The sequence below is a fragment of the Geospiza fortis genome, unplaced genomic scaffold, assembly GCF_000277835.1.
Source record: "Geospiza fortis unplaced genomic scaffold, GeoFor_1.0 scaffold603, whole genome shotgun sequence".
Lineage (NCBI taxonomy): Eukaryota > Metazoa > Chordata > Aves > Passeriformes > Thraupidae > Geospiza > Geospiza fortis.
In genome coordinates this window covers 105224-123262 of record NW_005054460.1, presented here as the reverse complement: position 1 = coordinate 123262, position 18039 = coordinate 105224, and the positions used below count along the sequence as shown (strand labels likewise).

At 42.6% G+C, this 18039-nt stretch overlaps 1 protein-coding gene across 1 annotated transcript; it reads left to right on the top strand.

The window, feature by feature from the left end:
• The first annotated feature begins 10234 nt into the window (after positions 1-10234).
• GCM1 (glial cells missing transcription factor 1) lies at positions 10235-17312 on the top strand. Its single transcript, XM_005427918.2, has 5 exons — positions 10235-10336; positions 11841-12093; positions 13042-13154; positions 14103-14231; positions 16716-17312. The coding sequence occupies exons 1-5, from the start codon at positions 10235-10237 to the stop codon at positions 17310-17312; spliced, it is 1194 nt and encodes a 397-aa protein (XP_005427975.1).
• The last annotated feature ends 727 nt before the right edge of the window (positions 17313-18039 follow it).

Here is an 18039-nt window from a genome sequence, read left to right as displayed (position 1 = left end):
CACGGGCGGCCTCGCCAACGTTTCCAGCTAGCCTGAGCGTTTATTGTACTGAAATGATTCAGTGACCTTAAGAAGCAGCCAGGGGCTTTCTCTGGAGACTGCTGGAGAGGCAAAGTAATCTAATAGAGGGGAAACTGCACTGAATACATTTTTTCTTGGTCTTGTTAATGATCTCAGCATGCACAGCTCATTTCAGCACTCTGAAAATAGCTGGCAAGTTGTTCCTGAGATTTTCCAATCTTTTTTAGGGCTGGTATTCAGTTACCGCTGAAGATGATAAGAGATCTTTTGGCTATGTAGTGTTGGCTTCCCAAAGAGATTTTTGAGACCTTTCGTCGCATAGGTGTCCATCTCTTACTTATTAAGGTCACTACAGAGCACTTTCTTTTAACAAAATAAAAATTAAAAAAAAAACGCCCTAAGGCAAAACTAAGGCACAATTTGGGTGCAAACTGCACACAGCTTGGAGCAGAAAGGAGCAATTCAGACAAGCAGTGGGTTTAGATGACTTTTGAAGTTTGTTACTCCCAACATTACAATTCTGGAACATTTTTTAAATTACATGCAACTGTGCTAAATATGAAGGCACAGCACATGAAATAGGAGCTAGTAACATCCAGGATAAGCAGACAGTGTCTGTCCAGAGAACAATTTTAGCACCTTATACATGTCCCTTTCAAACCTGTGCTTAGGAATGGTTGCTCAAGTTCCCACATGATTCAAATGGGAACTTGCCCTTTGAGCAGCTCAGGTGACAGTGATTCCTGGAGTTATGCTGGAGCACCCACAGCATAGTGGTGATGGTTCTCTGTTCCATCTCTGTAGAAACTGCTGATTTCTCAACATCCTGAAAGTCAGGCCAAGTCTTCTGGCAAAGCTCTGGTTTCTTACCAATGAAGAGCCAGTAGCAGGAAACGAATGCTGGAAAACTGACACAGCTGACTGTCCCACAGCATTTCACCTGGGGGTACTTTGGGGCTGTTCAACCAAAGAAGGGTTTGAAGGTGGCTGGAAGTCTCTTCACTTTGTGAATTATTTCCATGGTTTGTCAAAGACAGGGACAGAAAATGCATGAGAGCAATGTGTAAGGGCATTGTGCATCCTAGACCTGCACAAAGCCCTTTCCCATCTTGTCCTCTGTTTTCTCTCTGTGTTTCATTACATGGTGGGTATGATACTAATGGTAGATGTTTATCACAAATCCAGGCAATTTTTAAATTATTTTCCCTAAGAAGTTGTTTGTTCCAAATAAGATGACTAATTCAAGTTTTTTTTTCTTTTGAACAGTTTGTTGAATAAGAGTGAAAGAAGCAGCTTAAACTTTGCATTCTAAGTAGTTTCATGTTTCTACTTTTTTTTCTGCTGTTACATGACTAATAGATGTTGTAATTGTTGCTATAGTCATGGCTGAAAAGTCCCTTTGCACAAATTCTTTGTATATAGATAAGTGAATTTTGTGGCTTAAAAAAAAAGCCTTGGTGAGGTCAGCTATTGCTGTCAGCAGCAGTCTCCACCTCTGGGATGGTCACTCATTAAAGTGATACTCAATCCTCACTTTTCCACATGTGCCTCAGAGAAGCTGCATGAAAAGTCTTAATGCCAGAGCAGCCAGTATTGCCCCTTTTGTTGATGTTGCTTTTCTCTAGTTTCCTGTACAAAATCTTCTAGGGATTCATTTCTGTGATTTTACTTAAGGGATCCCTTAAGGAATCAAGAGGTGTTAGTAATTTTGTGTGCCCAAATATGCACAATATGCAGAAAAGGTAGAAGATACCATTTTTATGTCCAAGGTCATTTATAAGAGCATCTCTTGCTTGTACTTACTTAAAACTTACATAGTTCAAATATTTTACATTTTAAATGAGAAGGAGGAAATTAAACAGCAAAATTAAACAGCAGCTATGAATGGAAATCATCATTTGCAAAGCCAGAGGACTAAACTGTAGTCAATACATGTGGAAAGGAGAGAAAGCTCACCAGATGAAGAGGGGATAGTAGGAATTGTTTCTGAGCAGGGTGCAGGCAGTGAGCTTTTGAAGAAGGCATGAAAACTGATGCCAGTTAGAGCACTAGGACACTATTTGAGCAGCTCTCTTCAAGTTGTAGTTCTTCATATGGACCTTTCCAGATCAATTTGCTGCCTTTGTCAAGGTGGAGTCATGCACATACTGTGGAAGGAATGGACAACAACATTCCAGCTTTCTTTGTATTTCTCACTTTGCAAGAACTTCTGCTTAGCAGCTTTGAAGCTAATTGGAAAGGGTGTAAAAGCAATTTTCACTTGTTTATTAACAACAATTAAAAACATGCATTTTTCCCACAAAATTAGATGATCCCCAGAGAAGCAAGGAGCTAAAAGGCAGCAAGAAAAAAGGTAATTCAGAAAACAGCAGTAAAATTATTCCAGTCTCAGTGCTTTGAAGTCAGTTGTACAGCACCACAGGCCCATTGTTTCCATAAGGTTAAGATCTATAAATAACACCATAAAATAAGTAGGAGTTCCTGCCATAGGTTGTGGGTGTCCCTGCAGGATTCTGCCCAAACACACAGGTTCCCTGTCTGCTGCTGCCTCTCATTTGTTGCCTTCCTGTTTCTGGTGGCCCCACAAAAGCAAGGTCTGGGTTTTCAGGACAGTCAATGACACCTTGCTTCTGGTTAATGGACACCGTGCTGTGACTTCTGTCCTTGGTCTCTGCTTTCCCGTGCTGATGCCAGTAGCAAGGTCCCTGGTCTGTGGCGCCTCGACCACCTTGCACAGCCCTCCCTCACTGCTGTGACAGATCCAAGTCCAGAGACTTCAGTGCAGTGCAAAAAAGCTGCTGGGCTTCTTCTTCATGAAGGACAAATGGACAAGCAAAATGAAGAGAAAAGGAAAGACAGGCTTGTCCTTCTGTGCTGAACAGGAGGTGTAAGGAAACCCAGTGGTGCTTACAGACTCCTGCTGCAGGACAGCAGATACATAGGCAGTCACTGGAGTGTGTAATTAGATTACCTGAACATTGCTGCTCCGTGTTATTAGATCTGCTGAAAACTGTACTGTATCTAGTTCCAAATGCACAGTCCATCTCCTGAGAGGGCAGTGGTTTCTTTGGAGCAGTCTCAGAACAACCTGCAATACCATGCCACTCATGTGGTTAGGCTTTTATAGCAAGGCTGTACAAACTAGAGCCAGCAGAGCTGAGTAACCTGGGCAGAGCAGCCTGGTAATGCAGGTGCACAGCTTCCAGTGCCTGACCAGCTACCTTGCTTTATGGAGGCATACCCACTTTTGGTGGAGTGGGGGATCAGGTTGCAGGAGTACCTGACAAGTCAGTCATTCTGCAAACATGATTCAATCCAGGCAACAGCGGAGGTCAGCCTCAGAGCTAAAGAACAAGCCAGGCATCCTGGGCTACTAGTTTTGCTGCCTACTATTCTATACTAAAAAACCTACTTGGAAAATGTGTAGGTATTGTAGATTGTAGATCACTGTAGTGCACTTTACTGTGCACTCTCCAGATAGCTGGGGAATAAGTGAGTGTGAATGGAGAAAGTGAGGAAAGGAACAGGACATGGGGAACAATGCTGCTGCCATCACTTCTAGGAAGTGAATCTTTTAGCATGTGAGGACGTTAGCTGCAGTAGAGAGTCTATTGTATTTTCAGAGAACAAGGTGTTGTCTTGTGCCATTGGATTGCATTACTGGAGTTACAGGTGTCCTAATATGAATCCATGCTGCCAGTGAAACAAGGTCTGCAATGTGGCTACCACAGATAGAACCAGGAGAAAATACCAGGGAAGGTGCACAGGCAAATGTGGGGGTGAAGTCTCACCCCCAGGGGTATTGTAGGTGTCAGACCAGCTCACGAGCCTGAGAAACTCAGTTGTGTTCCTTCTCCTGGAGGAGATACAATAGCAGAGACAGGCAAAACTTACAAGAGAGATTTTTTCCTCAAGCCAATCTCGAGAAAGAAATAGCTTAGATGTGCACTAGTGTGATAGATAAGCACCAAATGAGAAAAGGGCATGCTGGCCATAATATTGACAAAGAAAGATGCAATAATTATCACCTGATCAGTGCAAGCATGGACTGCCCATGTGGGTGGACAGATTTGGCGTGTTACCAGTTTCCATAAGGCAGAAGTGCACTGGCCTTTACAAGTTTTGTGAAGGATCTACAGAAATAGTTGCTGGGGACTGCCATGAATGCCAAGGAGAAAATTTTTGAATAGAGGGGATTGGAGGAGCTTTTGTTGGGTTGCAGAAGATGAGACCAATGGCATGGAGGGAGCTGAGAAATTCCAGGATGTGACAATGTCAGGAAGCTACACCAGACTGGCAAACCTAGGCCTATAGCTGGGATTCTTCTCTCCTAAAACCAACAGAGACAGGACCTGGAACCAAATAGATAATCAAGTGTAATCTGGCACTCCTCAAATTGTAAAATATCTGATCTTGTGTCTCTGTTAACGTTTCCATCAGCCTGCTGCATACTGAGCCCAGCCCAATAGGAAGAGTAGCTGTGATTTCTCAGAAGTAAAGAAAGCTGTGCTCTGTTGCAAAGCAGGTGACCGGAGCAAAGCTCAGTTTTCCCACACAGTGCTCCTTCCAGTGCTTCAGTGTGGAAAAGTTCCTCTCATTCTTGAAAGTATGGCAGACCAAATTAGTTAAACTTTTACAGTTCTGCCTGAACAGTTGAATCTGTGAGATAACATGGTCAGTAGAAAGAGGAGCACACACGGGATCTCCACAGCAGCTGATTATCCCAGAATGTGGCTGTTTGAAGCTAGGGCATGGTTAACTGGCAGGCATTTATTTTGGAATTACCTGCAGCTGAGGATGGATTTGGTAGCTATGATACTCCACCGCTTGACCATGGAGAAGAGCAGAGCATGCTGTCAGAGATATCAGAAATTAGTCAGCTCCAACAACTCAAAATTAGAATGCATATTGCAGCAACAGAGTGGGAACAAGGAAAACAGCAATCACAGTGACATATCAAATTCCTGTTCTGAAGCAGAAGGATGTGAAAGACAACTCATTTAGCAATTACACATTCTTTAAATCACAAAAGAGAAAATCACAGAATTGTAAGGAAAAGCACTGCATTCAGTGAGTGTCAATCCATGAAATGAGAATTTTGCATGCACGTGATGTTCATGCCAGGCAGAACTGCAAAATTAAATGTATTTATACCAGATGCAAAGGCAAGATAAGAAATTGAATATCAGATCAAGATATGAAACTAGCAAAATAAGAAAGCAGAATGTCCACAAACTAAGGTAATTTTTAAATTGCATCATAATAATGTCACTAAGAGATTGTAATTTTTAAACATGACCTACAAAAAGCATTCCAACTAAAATTTTAGATCCATAGAAACCAGCTATTCCAGCTAAAGCATGTGAATTTATGATTTTAGTGAAAAAACCTCACAAAAACAAACAAACAAACTCCACAAAAGAGGACAGATAGTTTATATGGTCAGAAAGGTGAACAAGTTAACCCAAAATTTTAGCCAGACCTACATCTTTTGCAGCATCAAAACATTTATTCTGATATATTGCCCTGGTGATATTGCATCTGTGGAATAGCTATCATTAATTTTACCCCAGTAAGTTAATATGATGTCTAGAGCATCACACATTTTGCAGAGTGTCTGATATGTTAATACAGAAAAATTAAAGAGATGAATAAAGTAAATAAAAACCTAGACTTCACTGCCAAAGAATTATAGACCACAGCTTTAATAACGAGATATCAAGAAATAAAGTGAAATATGTATTTTTATATACTCAAGCATTACAAACAATGATTGAAATGAGCTCAGGCCTCAAACCTTTCACTTGGAGCATGTTCTTCACATGGCAGAAAAAGACACATTCCTAGAATTTGATAGTAAAACACTGTCCTGGAGAAAAAGAAAAAAATATTGACAGAGTATTGATACTATTCTGTTCAATAGTAAGTCATTAAACTACCAGGCTCCAGCTGAGAACACAGCTTGGAAGCTAATTCAGAAGTGGATGGATATCAGTTTCCTCAAGAAGAGGGACTGAGAGGCCTGGCAAAAATATTTACCCTATGCAATACAAGTGTGTGGACATGAAACTCATGTGGCAGAGCCTCTGAAAACTCATGCCCCCAGCTGCATCTCTTTTCTGGAAATAGCCAGAAAAGTAAAACAGAAAATGAAAAATGAGAATATTGCAGCCAAATGACTGTTCAATTGACACAGAGGAAAAACTAAGACGGTTGCAGGCAGTTGAGTAAGAGCTGTTCAAGAAATTACCATCCCAAGAGCGGGATTTGAGTATCCCCATAGTAGATGGTCCATGTGTCCATCCTTGGTCTGTGCAGCACAGGCCGGAACACACAGCACCTCCCAAGTGCTATGGCAGAGACACCCTGAGTGTCTGAGAAGTGGCCTGAGCCCATGAGGGCAGGAGTGATGTAAGAAAAAAGATGCCAAGACATGGATCAGTGTTTGAGCTTTGAGATGAACTCTGTGCTAATCTGTCTGGTTTACAATCTGTGGTGTAGATATGTCTGTGTTGTGTGATGTGACAACCAGAGAAGCCTGCAGACTATGTCACCTGAGACAGTGCTCTAGAAAGAGGATGTTTGGAAAAGGTTGGAAACCAAAACTTGTTTTAAAAAGCATTTTTTTAAAAATTGTTCACTGAATGTGACTGAAGAAGCAAAGCCAGGAGAACTACACCACCTACAACTGACTTTTTATCCAGAGCAGTCCAGAATTCAGAAGTATGGTAACTGAACAAAAATATGAGCTCATCAGCTGTTACAGATCTCAAAGGCCATTAAAATAACAGTTTTGAGAAAAGAATTAAAGAGAAACAAAGTCTAAACAAAATCAACCAAGGATTTAAAAGTATTTCTGTCTCAAAATATGTCCATCTTCCTTCTAAGACCCAGATCACAGGGGAGAAGCTTCCACTTTTGGATGCTGAATGGTGAAGATAGCATAAGCATTTCAAATTATGTTGAATATAGAGGCAGCCAACTTGAGGATAGGTCAGGACAATCTGAAAACAAAAGTTTGTCTCCTTGCTTATTGAAAATACGCAGCATTCCCAGTGAGTGCATTTTTCCACAGGCAGAAACTTTCTCATAAATGACACATCTATTTGCAGTAAGTTTATACTCCACATCTGGGGATAATTGTATTGCTTCATCCTGCTGCCACAGTTATCAAACAGAAAGGCTGAACTGGAAGATAAAATTTGTTGTTTTTTTTAAGTTTACAGAATGTATTTGTGAAAAAGTCAGACCAGTCTAGAGCAATATTCCTCAAGGAGTATCAGTAGCATCTTGATATAAATATGCACGTTCCTTGGTTCCTGTGGAGCAGCACCATGAAACTCTGCAGTAAATAGAAGTGGGACGAGGAGCTTGCAAAGGCAAACAGCAGCAGTGAAGCAGGAGAGCTCCCACAGCAGGGTGAAACTTTTAGTGTCAGAGAAAATCATGAACTTGAGGCAAGGCACAAAGGCAGCCGTGGAAGATAGTGCGACATAGGCTGTTGGTGGGACAGGTAACTCAGCCCAGGTAAAGCTCCACTGACTGCACCTGACGTCACTGAAACGTCATCATTGAAAGATGACACCAAAGAGCAAAAGGAAGACTGATGGAAGCGCTGACTGAAGAACCCTCTTTGTGTGCTGGTGAAATGATGCAAGAAAGGAGCTTGACCTGGAGAGTGCCCTGTGACAGGTGACATCCACGTGCTCCTGCTGCCAGCCAGCAGGACTGCAGAGCTGGCAGCTGGACAGCAGCGGGCAGCCCCTGCAGGGACAGCTGCTTTCCCTGGGGGCTGCCCTGCGGGGTTTGCACAGCCCTCTCCCGAGCAGGAGCCTGAGTGCAAGAAGCCTTTTACAGCTCCAAGGCTTTTCCAGTCCTCAGTCTCTTGCTGTTGATGGTTCCTGAAGAACTGCTGAAATCTATATGTGCTTGTGGTCTGCCAGACTGTCCTTCCAAATAAGATTTTGTAGGTGATATTGAATTAAGTGAACCTCTAGGCTCATGTAAATTGGAAATATACATAATTTATTTTAAAAATTCATAATCCTTTTCCTAAGTGGTCAACACCAAGTACTTGTAAAGAAAATAGAGGAAATTTTCCAAATCCTTGCTAGTTAAGTCATCAAATATATGGCTTAAATCTCTTTCTAAATGTATTGTAACCTATCTCAGATGTTATATAGAACTAAGAATTAAATAGCAGATCTTCAAATATTATTTCTTTCCTATGTTTTTGATTTTGTCTTGCCTAGTGTTCAACTTCCATGACATATCACAACAACACTAGTAGAAATGCTATAGCACAAGATCTAGAGAAATAAGTAGTGGAAGGCTTTGCCTGCAAGTTGTTAAATATGTATGATTCTCTCAAACTTCATTTTTTGTGTGCATTAAGATGAAATTATCTGTGTCTTTTGTTAATCTTTAAGGTAATATTTCATTATTGTTTTAGCCCTATTAATATAGTATAAAGAAGAAATATTCCATTTTCTCTAAAGAAGAAAATTAAAAATCAATTTCCAAGCCATCTCATTTAGAAAAATAATTTTAAAAGCAATGTGACTAAAATTTTGAATTGTGTAACAAATCAATTCATGTTTTAGAGCACACAGTAGTCAAGGGTGATTTGTTTAGCAAATTCAACTCAGTTTTCTAATGCAGCTTGTATTTTGTTTGTCCTGACCTTACTATCTCCATTTTCATTGTAGCACAGTAGGAAAATACATGGAGACCTAATGTTTCTTACAGAGGTTTTTATTTCTGATTTACTGTGTTCCCTTCTCCTCTGTAGTAACATCTCATTTGAACCTGTTGGTTGCCCTCCCAGTGCAGTGCCCTCAATTCAGATCCCTGAGTCTGGTGGGGACTCAGGCCCCCTCTGTGGGAGTCTGTTCCCGTGGAGGATATTTTGCTTCTTTTTCCCCCACAATCTGAGTCACAAAATGGGGCAATGGTGCTCTGACTATGCTGCCAAGAGAACCAAACAGCCAAATGTCTCAAGTGCTCTGCAAAAATCCACAGAGTCTTCCTTTAGAGGTGATAATTAACATGAGAAAGATCACAGGTATTTATACATAAGTAAACTAAGGCATGGAGGTTAAATCACTTTCTGAGGGCCATACATATATGCAGAGCCAGAAATAACGATGCATTATGCTTTTGAAAGTCTATGTACTAGACCATCAGGTAGATTTTACTTCTCTCACTTCTCAGTATTCTAATAAATCCTTAATTGGCATAGCTACAGTGACCTTCCTGAAAACACAGAAACTTCCCAGTTTCCAGAAAAAGAAAACTGACTCACCTTTTCTCTCGTTAGCAAAGGAAACAAAGTTTTTCATGCATGGGATCCCTGAGGATTAAACACAAAACCATCTCTACATTATCAACCCTGTGTTCAGAGCAAATCCAAAACCACCCTACACCTGCCACTGTGAAGAAAATGAACTCTACCCCAGACAAAACAAACACAATATTTTATTAAGCTTGGCTGGCACTGAAATTCAGAGTAGGGCAGCCACATATTTTAAAAAATTTCAGGGAAAACCTGTTGGTTTTAAAAAACATACGTTGGTGGGATTTTTTTTCAGTATGCCATTGAAATAGGAAAATGCAGACAGCCCAACCTCCTTTTCTATACTTCCCTGGTGCAACTGGTAAGCTCTCAGAGATACCAGCAATATTTGGAATGGGGGTGCACCATTTCTTCTGAAGTGGTGGGGCAGACCCCTCTTTTGCCACCTTTGTCACATGCAGAGAAATATGTAACAGGTAAGGAGTGACTCAAAGACCCCTCAACAGCTGCTGAGCTGTTCAGTCAGTTTGGCTCTGGGAGTACAGAGCCAGGGTTGGATCAGATGTATGAAGAGCCTGTGAGCAGAGTTACATGGCTATAAACCTGGCATGAGAGGAGATTGAGCAAGCAAATCAGATGCCACAAGCACAATTTGCTTGCTGGTAATGATGTCTCTGTAACATCACAGGCTATCTCTAAGCTATATTTTCCACTGCCTTGTTGGCTTGCAAAACTTTTAATGGAACAAGTTTTTCTGGCAGAAGAACACTGATTTTTATCTTTAATGAGCAGCCTCTCTATCATTTAGCTTCAGGAAACAGCTTCCTGGTTGTAAACTGCTTGAGACTGCAGACAGCCAGGCAACTTCAAAAGCAGCCAGGAGCAACTTTCTTGCTAACTTTGGGAAGGAATTCAAAAATGCTGAAAGGTGCAGATGATTCTGTTATGGAGCAGGAGGACTCTGCTTCCCGACATGGAGAAATGACGAGTTGGGATATCAATGACATCAAACTTCCCCAGGTATGTGCCTGTGTCATAGAAATTTATTTAGTTCTGACCAGTCATCTCCACCACTGATCTTAAATGCTTTCTCAGTCATCTACGACTCATGGCCTTTATTCCCTTTGTCACCTCAAGGTATGGGGGAGTTTTGCTAGAAAATATTGAGAAATTATTGACATTTCCATGCATTTCTCCTTAAATGTATTATTTAAAGAGCTGTTGATGCATGAAATATAGCAAATCTGCAAAGACATTGTTTTCACTGGTGGATTAGGTGCACAGAAAGCAGAGGAAAAAAAGGTGCTTCCTGCTGTAGGCACTTAATTAGAGCTGTCCAGGATTTGCTTTTTGCCCTGGGTAGTGCTTTTTGAGAAGGGAGCACAGCACCCACCACTGCCTTGCTACTGTGGGTATTCAGTCTCGTTGCAGATTGGGCTCCAGCTCCAGAGCTGTCTTCCCACATGGAGGCAAGTCTTTTCATGAGCAGCTAGGGAAACCTTGCTTCATGTTTGCAGAGATTTGCTGAGAGAAGAGTGATCTTCCCATCCCTCTGTCCTTTTCTAGTTCTCTTAGCTAAAAGTTTCAACCATGCTCTCCAGTGAAAGCCCACACACCCTGCACACCAATGTCACCTCCCTGTCCCTCAGCTCTGCATATTTCTGCCAGATTCCTCCTGCTGCAGTCCTTCAGCATCCAGCTCTGCCTTTCAGCTCCCAGCCCTGCCTTCTTACTGGATCCCAGCCTCCTCCCTGCTATAACAGTGCTGTTTGCTCAAAGCCTCCATGTACCATGATGTCCCCTTCCCTGCCTTTCAGCCCAAGGTGACCTTCACCTGCACTTCAGTCTGGAGGCATCATGGACACCCTTCCCTACGCTATTCAGTGGCTACCAGGGCAGCATGGGAATTTTTCTCTTCTTGGTTGATGTTCTTAGTGCTGCCATGGCTCTCAGTTCTGGGATTAGCAATTTAAAGGAAATTTCTACTAAGCTTTTGTATCCCTTACAAGAACTTTTCCCTCAAAATCATCATCAGGTATGGTAGATGCTTTACAGCTTACTGCATTTTACTATATTGACTGTACCCACTGATGTACACTGATGTGATGTGTACATCACATCACATTTGTGATGGTGTTTGATCACATTACATCACATTTGATTTGGGTCTTTGGAGTTTTTTTCCCAGTTTTATTTTTATTGCTCCTTTCTCTGTTGTCCTTGAGGCATAGTGTTTGCTCTGGGGTGGTTTTTTTGTGTTTTTTATTCTTTTTGGTTGGTTGGGTGAATGAGAACAAGCTCCTGGCCAGGCCTTCCCAATGCTCTGGGGCCTGCAGGGAGCCACAAAGATCTGTGGTTTTCCTGTCTTATCTCCACTGCTCCCTCCTGACAATCAGCATCATCTGCTGGGGTGCTAGAGTCACCTAGGCTACAGGAACCAAGCAGACGTCCAACTCTGCTCAGCTCCTGGACAAGCTTTTTGCTTCCCCAGCCTAAAATGTGGTTTGTTTTTCTTTTTTCACAGCATGTGAGCCAGACAGACTGGTTTCAAGAATGGCCAGATTCCTATGTAAAACATATCTATAGCTCAGAGGATAAAAATGCTCAGAGGCACCACAGCAGCTGGGCAATGAGAAACACCAACAACCACAACTCTCGCATCTTAAAAAAGTCCTGCCTTGGGGTGGTGGTTTGTGGCAACAACTGCTCTACCTTGGATGGGAGGAAGATCTACCTAAGACCAGCCATATGTGATAAAGCCAGGCAAAAACAACAGCGTGAGTACAACCATGGCAGTTCATTGTATGGCAGCTCATAAGTGAACACATCATAGAAATCAAAGTATAGGATACCCTTTGGATTACCCTGCCTTCCTTCTGCAATTCCTTTTATTCCAATGCAACTCTTGATTTCGAACAATGCATTTTACACTTCTAATTGTTGGAGCATAGTCATCTGCTTGTTTACTTTCTTTTTTTCCCTAAACATTTTTAAATCTCTGTTTTTGCTGGTTAGGGATTGGTTCCCAGCCTTCTCAGGCCCATTAGTGAGGGTACTGAGAAAGCTGCACAGTGCAGGCAGTTCCTGCACTGCCCTGCTGTTCCTGCCCACCTGAAGTGTTGGCTTCATTATTGCACTGGCCCAGGAGGCAAGTCTTGCAGGAAAGAAGCTGCTCATAAACTGTGATGACTGGAAAATAGGCCCCACAGTCACGTCACTGGAGCCAGACAATGCAAACAGAGAACATGAGCTGCACACACATTTTTAACAAGACCATTCCAAACAATTGTGATTGCTCAGTAGAGCTAGCACATACTGATTTCTGGATCTGATGTACATTTTAGCTAAAGAAAGGTATTACTCAGGTGCTCACTAGGGCCAGAACAAGGTTCTCTAGAAACACATATGACATTCCAAACACTGGCAAGAGAAAAACTAAAACTGACCATGAAAATAAATGATAAGATTGTAATAACATTGTAATAGAAATAATTTTTGAAGGTTATATTTAATAACGGACAGAATAAAGAATAAATCCCTTCCAATGATTAGTTTGTTTATATTGATTTTTGCTTATGTTTGGAAGTTTTTCACATAGTTTCTCTCAGTGTAATTTCTAAGCACCAAACCAGAAGTAGCAATCTGCCACCAATGAACCATTGTATCACATGGGATTCATCTAACTGGTGCTGTATAGAAAATGCTTCCCCCTACCCTTGCTCCAGGGAAATGCTGTCCAAACTGCAATGGACCACTGCAGCTTCTTTCCTGCCGAGGCCATGGTGGTTACCCAGTTACCAACTTCTGGAGGCATGAAGGCCAATTCATATTTTTCCAGGTTGGTATAAAATTACTTAACATTATGCAAGTTAATTTTAAAGACTGGTATTTTAAGTTTTATTTTGCAAATTTTTTTGTTCCAACAGATAGGGGTTATTGAATATGACAAGGTCAAATGACCATAAGGAGGAAAAGTTTTCACAAGGTCCTAAGCAACCTGATCTAACTCTGAAGTTAGTCCTGCCTGAGCAGGAGGTTGAGCCAGAGGGCCCTTCCAGCCTAAATTAGCCTATGCTATTATGATTTTACAGCACAGTGTATTTTTTATTTAGGCTTCTGTGAAAACTTGTTGATTTTGAAGTGTTTTGCCTCAGGTACACAGGAACCAAGAAATCCTCAGAAATACCATATTATGTCTTCTCCTTATCCAAGGCACTACGCATAATCATGAGGGCATCTTGGAAGAGGAGATGGTTGTACCCAAGGGACTGTCTATGGAAAATGCCATCTATGTATTATATGTAACTTATATCTGGAACACAGTGTATGCAAGTGTTTAAATAATGGGCACTATTTCTGGAAGCTGTAGTCCTGGTTTAGTAACATTACCACTTGCCTGCTTTCCACTCTTTCATTTATGTGCAGGCTAGATAAAATTAATTCTCTGTGGAAGCCAATGAAAATTAATGTTCAGATAAATATGTCTAAACTGTAAGAAGAATTAAAGTGACTGCAGGGGGTTCAGCTGGCGCTCTGTTGGGGGAACTGTCTTCTACAAATAAATGTGGTGCACTGATTTTATGATTTCAAAGGGTTTCTACCCTACCCATCCCACTTCATCTGGGATATGCTTATTATTTGAGCTCACAGAAACCTAATTCTATTAAATACAGAGGATTAAATTAGGCCATAATATGTGATTTTGGCCTGTGGTATAAATTCTGTTCTCTTAAGATTATTAACAAGGTTGCTTCTACCTTTAATGTAACATAATTACTTTCTAAAGTGCAAAGGAGCTCACGACCACCCACGTCCAGAAACAAAACTAGAAGCAGAAGCAAGAAGATCAATCCAAAAAGCAAAGACAGCTTTTTCTTCATCTTCTCTAAGACTAAAAAGAATCCAGGAGATTGAGGTAACTCTTGCTATTGGTCAATGAAATTTTGGTCAAGCAATCTGTGGTTCAAGGCATGGTGTAGGCTATCTGGGCTTTGGGTCTGGGTGGGAGCAGGCTTTACATCTCCACATTCTGCATGCCCATGATCAGGCCAAGAAGGACCAGGGCTGTCCCAAGCATCCTGCTCTCCTTAGTGCTGTCATCCACTGCCAGCGCCTCCTCTCCAGAGGAAATTTGCACCTGGTGGCAGCAGGAGATTGCATCTACACTGGTAAACAAAGCAGGGCTGCAGGGCAGGCTAAGTTTCATCACCATTCACGTGGAGCTTCCTGTGCATAAGTTTTTGCCCATTGCCTCTTGTCCTATTTCTTGGCACTACTGAGAAAGGTGAAGGCATGCTCCACCTCTGTTTGTTCCCCTTGAGTTTCACCAAGAAAGGGGGAAGGTGCATAACCTGTACCTGGTTTGCCTGGTTTGAAGGCAGAAGAGTGCTTTGAAGGACTTTGTGAAGCATTGATGTTAAAACATCTGCTCTGATGGGTGTGGAAACACTTGTGAAAGTATCTCCAGAGATCCTTGGGACTGCCTCATGACTGATGAAGGGAATCCCAGTGACTTTCGTTGCAAAGGCTGTGTTAAACTCAGTTGTCATCACCAGTATTCACATGCAGTTTGTCTTTTGATGTGTTAGGGGTGGTGCATTCCCCCAACCTGGTATTAGAGATATTAATCCATGCCCTTTCAGCCACAGACAGAAGGGATAATTGCTCTGGGTGGGGACAGATTTCTTGAGTGGACACATGAAGAAGCAAGGGGATCTGGGAACCCAAGAAGCAGATAAAATGTGCGTACAGGAAGTTAAACCCATTTGAATAGAATGTGAATGTAGAAGCTGCAGCTATTTCTACTGGAAATACTCAGGAGGACACTAAAAACCAGAACTTTTGACACAAGTGCCTGGGAACAAAAGCATAAGAAAAACCAGCTGATCTGTCTAACTGTCTAACAAATACAAAAACAATGCTTTTCCTATCACTGGTTTAGTTCTGTCTCCATGAACACTGAAATAGTTTCCACCTAGGAAATATGACTGAGCCACGTGGTTTTCTTTTATAGCTGAGCCTACTGGTCAGCCTACTTGCTTAGGTCAAGTTTCCTGTAGACATGCCTTCATCTTTCCCTTCCTCAAACATCTTCCTGAGGCTTTCACTTTCAATTGTGTGTGATTAGAAACAGACTAAAGATGTCACAAATGTATAATAGTAGAGCCTGCTTTTCAGCCGTTTGACTCTGTACAATCAGACCTAAACCATTTATCCTCATTGGTTTTCCAGTTCATGGCTCTCCAGCAGGTTTTCCTTGGGAATAACCCATCATATTCATGTTTTGCCAAACTAGCTGTGATACAACTAACTCAGGAGTCTGATTTGTCACACAGAACCTGTGTTGCTCAATCTGCAAAAATACAATCCGAAAAGATTCAGTTTTAATGTGTTCAATCTGGAAAACGTATTCTGAAAAGAGTCAGTTTTAATGTGCTCACAAGAAATCAGGGAGGAGAACTTCAGAAAAAGCTATGAGCCCAAAATAGAGCAAGTGGTTTATAGAATGGTCTCTCTATGGCATCTATGGCAGGTCTGTAGCTGAAGGTGGGCTGGGTCCTACACCAGATTGTTGGAATTTTTTCTCATGGTGAGTGGAGAACAGCTGAAAGGCGCTTTGCTGTTCCAGCAGTCTGCAAAACCACTATAATTAAATGGATGAAAAAGCAGAATTATAAAGAAGACCTGCAAGCACTCATTAGAAATGAATGTTCTGAAAGGAATTAAAGTTTGCATAATTATAATCCAATAATTGGAGCAATTAAAGAAGTTGTGAAATATCCAGAACAGAAGACCCAGAAGAATAATTCTTGTGTGCTGATCCCTACCTGAATGAAATTTCTGTTTGTGGGGTAAAAAAATGTAAAGATAGGAAAATTTATTAGTTAGAAATAGACTCTAGTAAAGCTGAAGAATATTTTTGTAGTGAAAAGATCACTTCAAAACAATCAGCGTTAAAAAACTCAGCTTTTCCAATCTCCATAGAAAAAAATCCGTGGTGTCAAATGTATTAGCATAATTTCATTTTTAGTTCCTTCCAGCACATACTGAATACGCTGGCAGTGGACCCAAAGGGCTGTGAATGCAATGTCTAAACAGTGCTTTCAGTGTAAAACAGGCTTTGGGCAAAAACTGGTGAAACAAAAGCAGAGCCAAGAGCTGGGAGCTGTTCAGTTTGCCCCCACAGCCCATGGGCACCCCCACTATGGTGGGGGAGGCTCTGCTATGCCGTCTGCTTTGTTACCTGTGCTCACAGAACCACAGGATGGTCAAGGTTGGAAGAGACATCTAAGGCCATCAAACCCAGCCATCGTGTTAGTTGAGTGCCTTTGTAAGCAGCTCACAGAGGAGAGGTGCTACACCACACCTTGTTTTACTAACCATGCCTTGCTTTCCCAAGTCTCTGACAGGTGCAATGCCGACACAGGAGCCTTTGCCTTTACTTCTTTCCTACCCGGATGCTCACATGCCACCTGCTAATTTCAGGGGACGTTTAAGCAAAAGCTCCCAGGAGCCAACGCTGAGCAGCTGCTCTGGGCAGCTTCCATTCCTGAGGAGAGCTGGGGAAGATGGGGCCTCCAGAGAGGCACCCACCTGGAGCCAAGGCCTGTCCCTCAGGGGCACCCCCAGAGCCGGGAGGCTGAGCAGCGTCCCTGCCGTGCCCAGCACAGCCCCTTCTCCCCAGCAGTGCACCCACCTCAGCACCCAGCACGTCCTGCCCATGGCAGAGGGTGGCCATGGCCCCTTCAGCTCTGATGTGGGCCCTTTGGGAGATGGATCCTGTGGGACGGAATCCCCGCTGGCCTTCGGCCCCTGTGTGCCGCCCCCTGCCGCGCCTCAGGGAGGGCCCTGCCCCATGGCGAGGGGGGCACAGCCCCAGCCACAGCTCCCGCTGCCTCCACGGGGAAGGGAAGGACACAGGGGTGGGGGAGGGCACCAAGTCCGTCTCAACTACTGCAACAATGACGTGTTTTTTAACCTGTACCCATTACGATGACTTTGTTCAAATGTCCCTGCTCACCCTCCCCTGGCAATGGTCCAATTCTCCACTCCTGTGGCAACACAGATGTCGAAGTGCTACCACAACAGGTCTCACTTTAACTCCTCTTGCAGGCCCCAGAAGGGCTTTCATTACCTGATGGCTTGTCTTTGTTCCTTTTTATTTAACAGTCTTATTTCCCACCATCCACTGTTTCATGGATCTAATAAAAGCTATCAGCTCCTCTTACAGACTGTCTCACTGCCATTCTGGTTTGGTAGCATTTCAACCGTCCTTGATACACAGCTTGTTCAAGCCTGTGGGACTGTGGCAGGTGTGGATGGATGATCTCAAGGATCACAACTATCATGTGCAACCTTCTGCACTCTTCCAGCGTCTTCAGGCAGTCCCTCTTCAGACCTAAGTGCCTGCACTGCAGAGCCGTGGACACACGTTGTATAAAGCTGGATGCAGAACTTCATGTGGGATCTCATGAGAGTGGAGTAGATGGGGAGACTCCTCCTCCTCCACCTGTGGCCACATTTCTTTTGATGCAGCCCAGGATATGTTTGGGCTTCTGAGCTGCATATGCACATTGCCAGATTATGTCCAATACACCAACTGCCCTAAATTCTTGTCTGCAGGGCTGGACCCACTTTCATGCATGTATATATTCAAGGTGACTTGCTGCTTTTTCCAGGCACTTTTCATTTCTTTCACTGCAGACTGTAAAGAATCCTTCAGC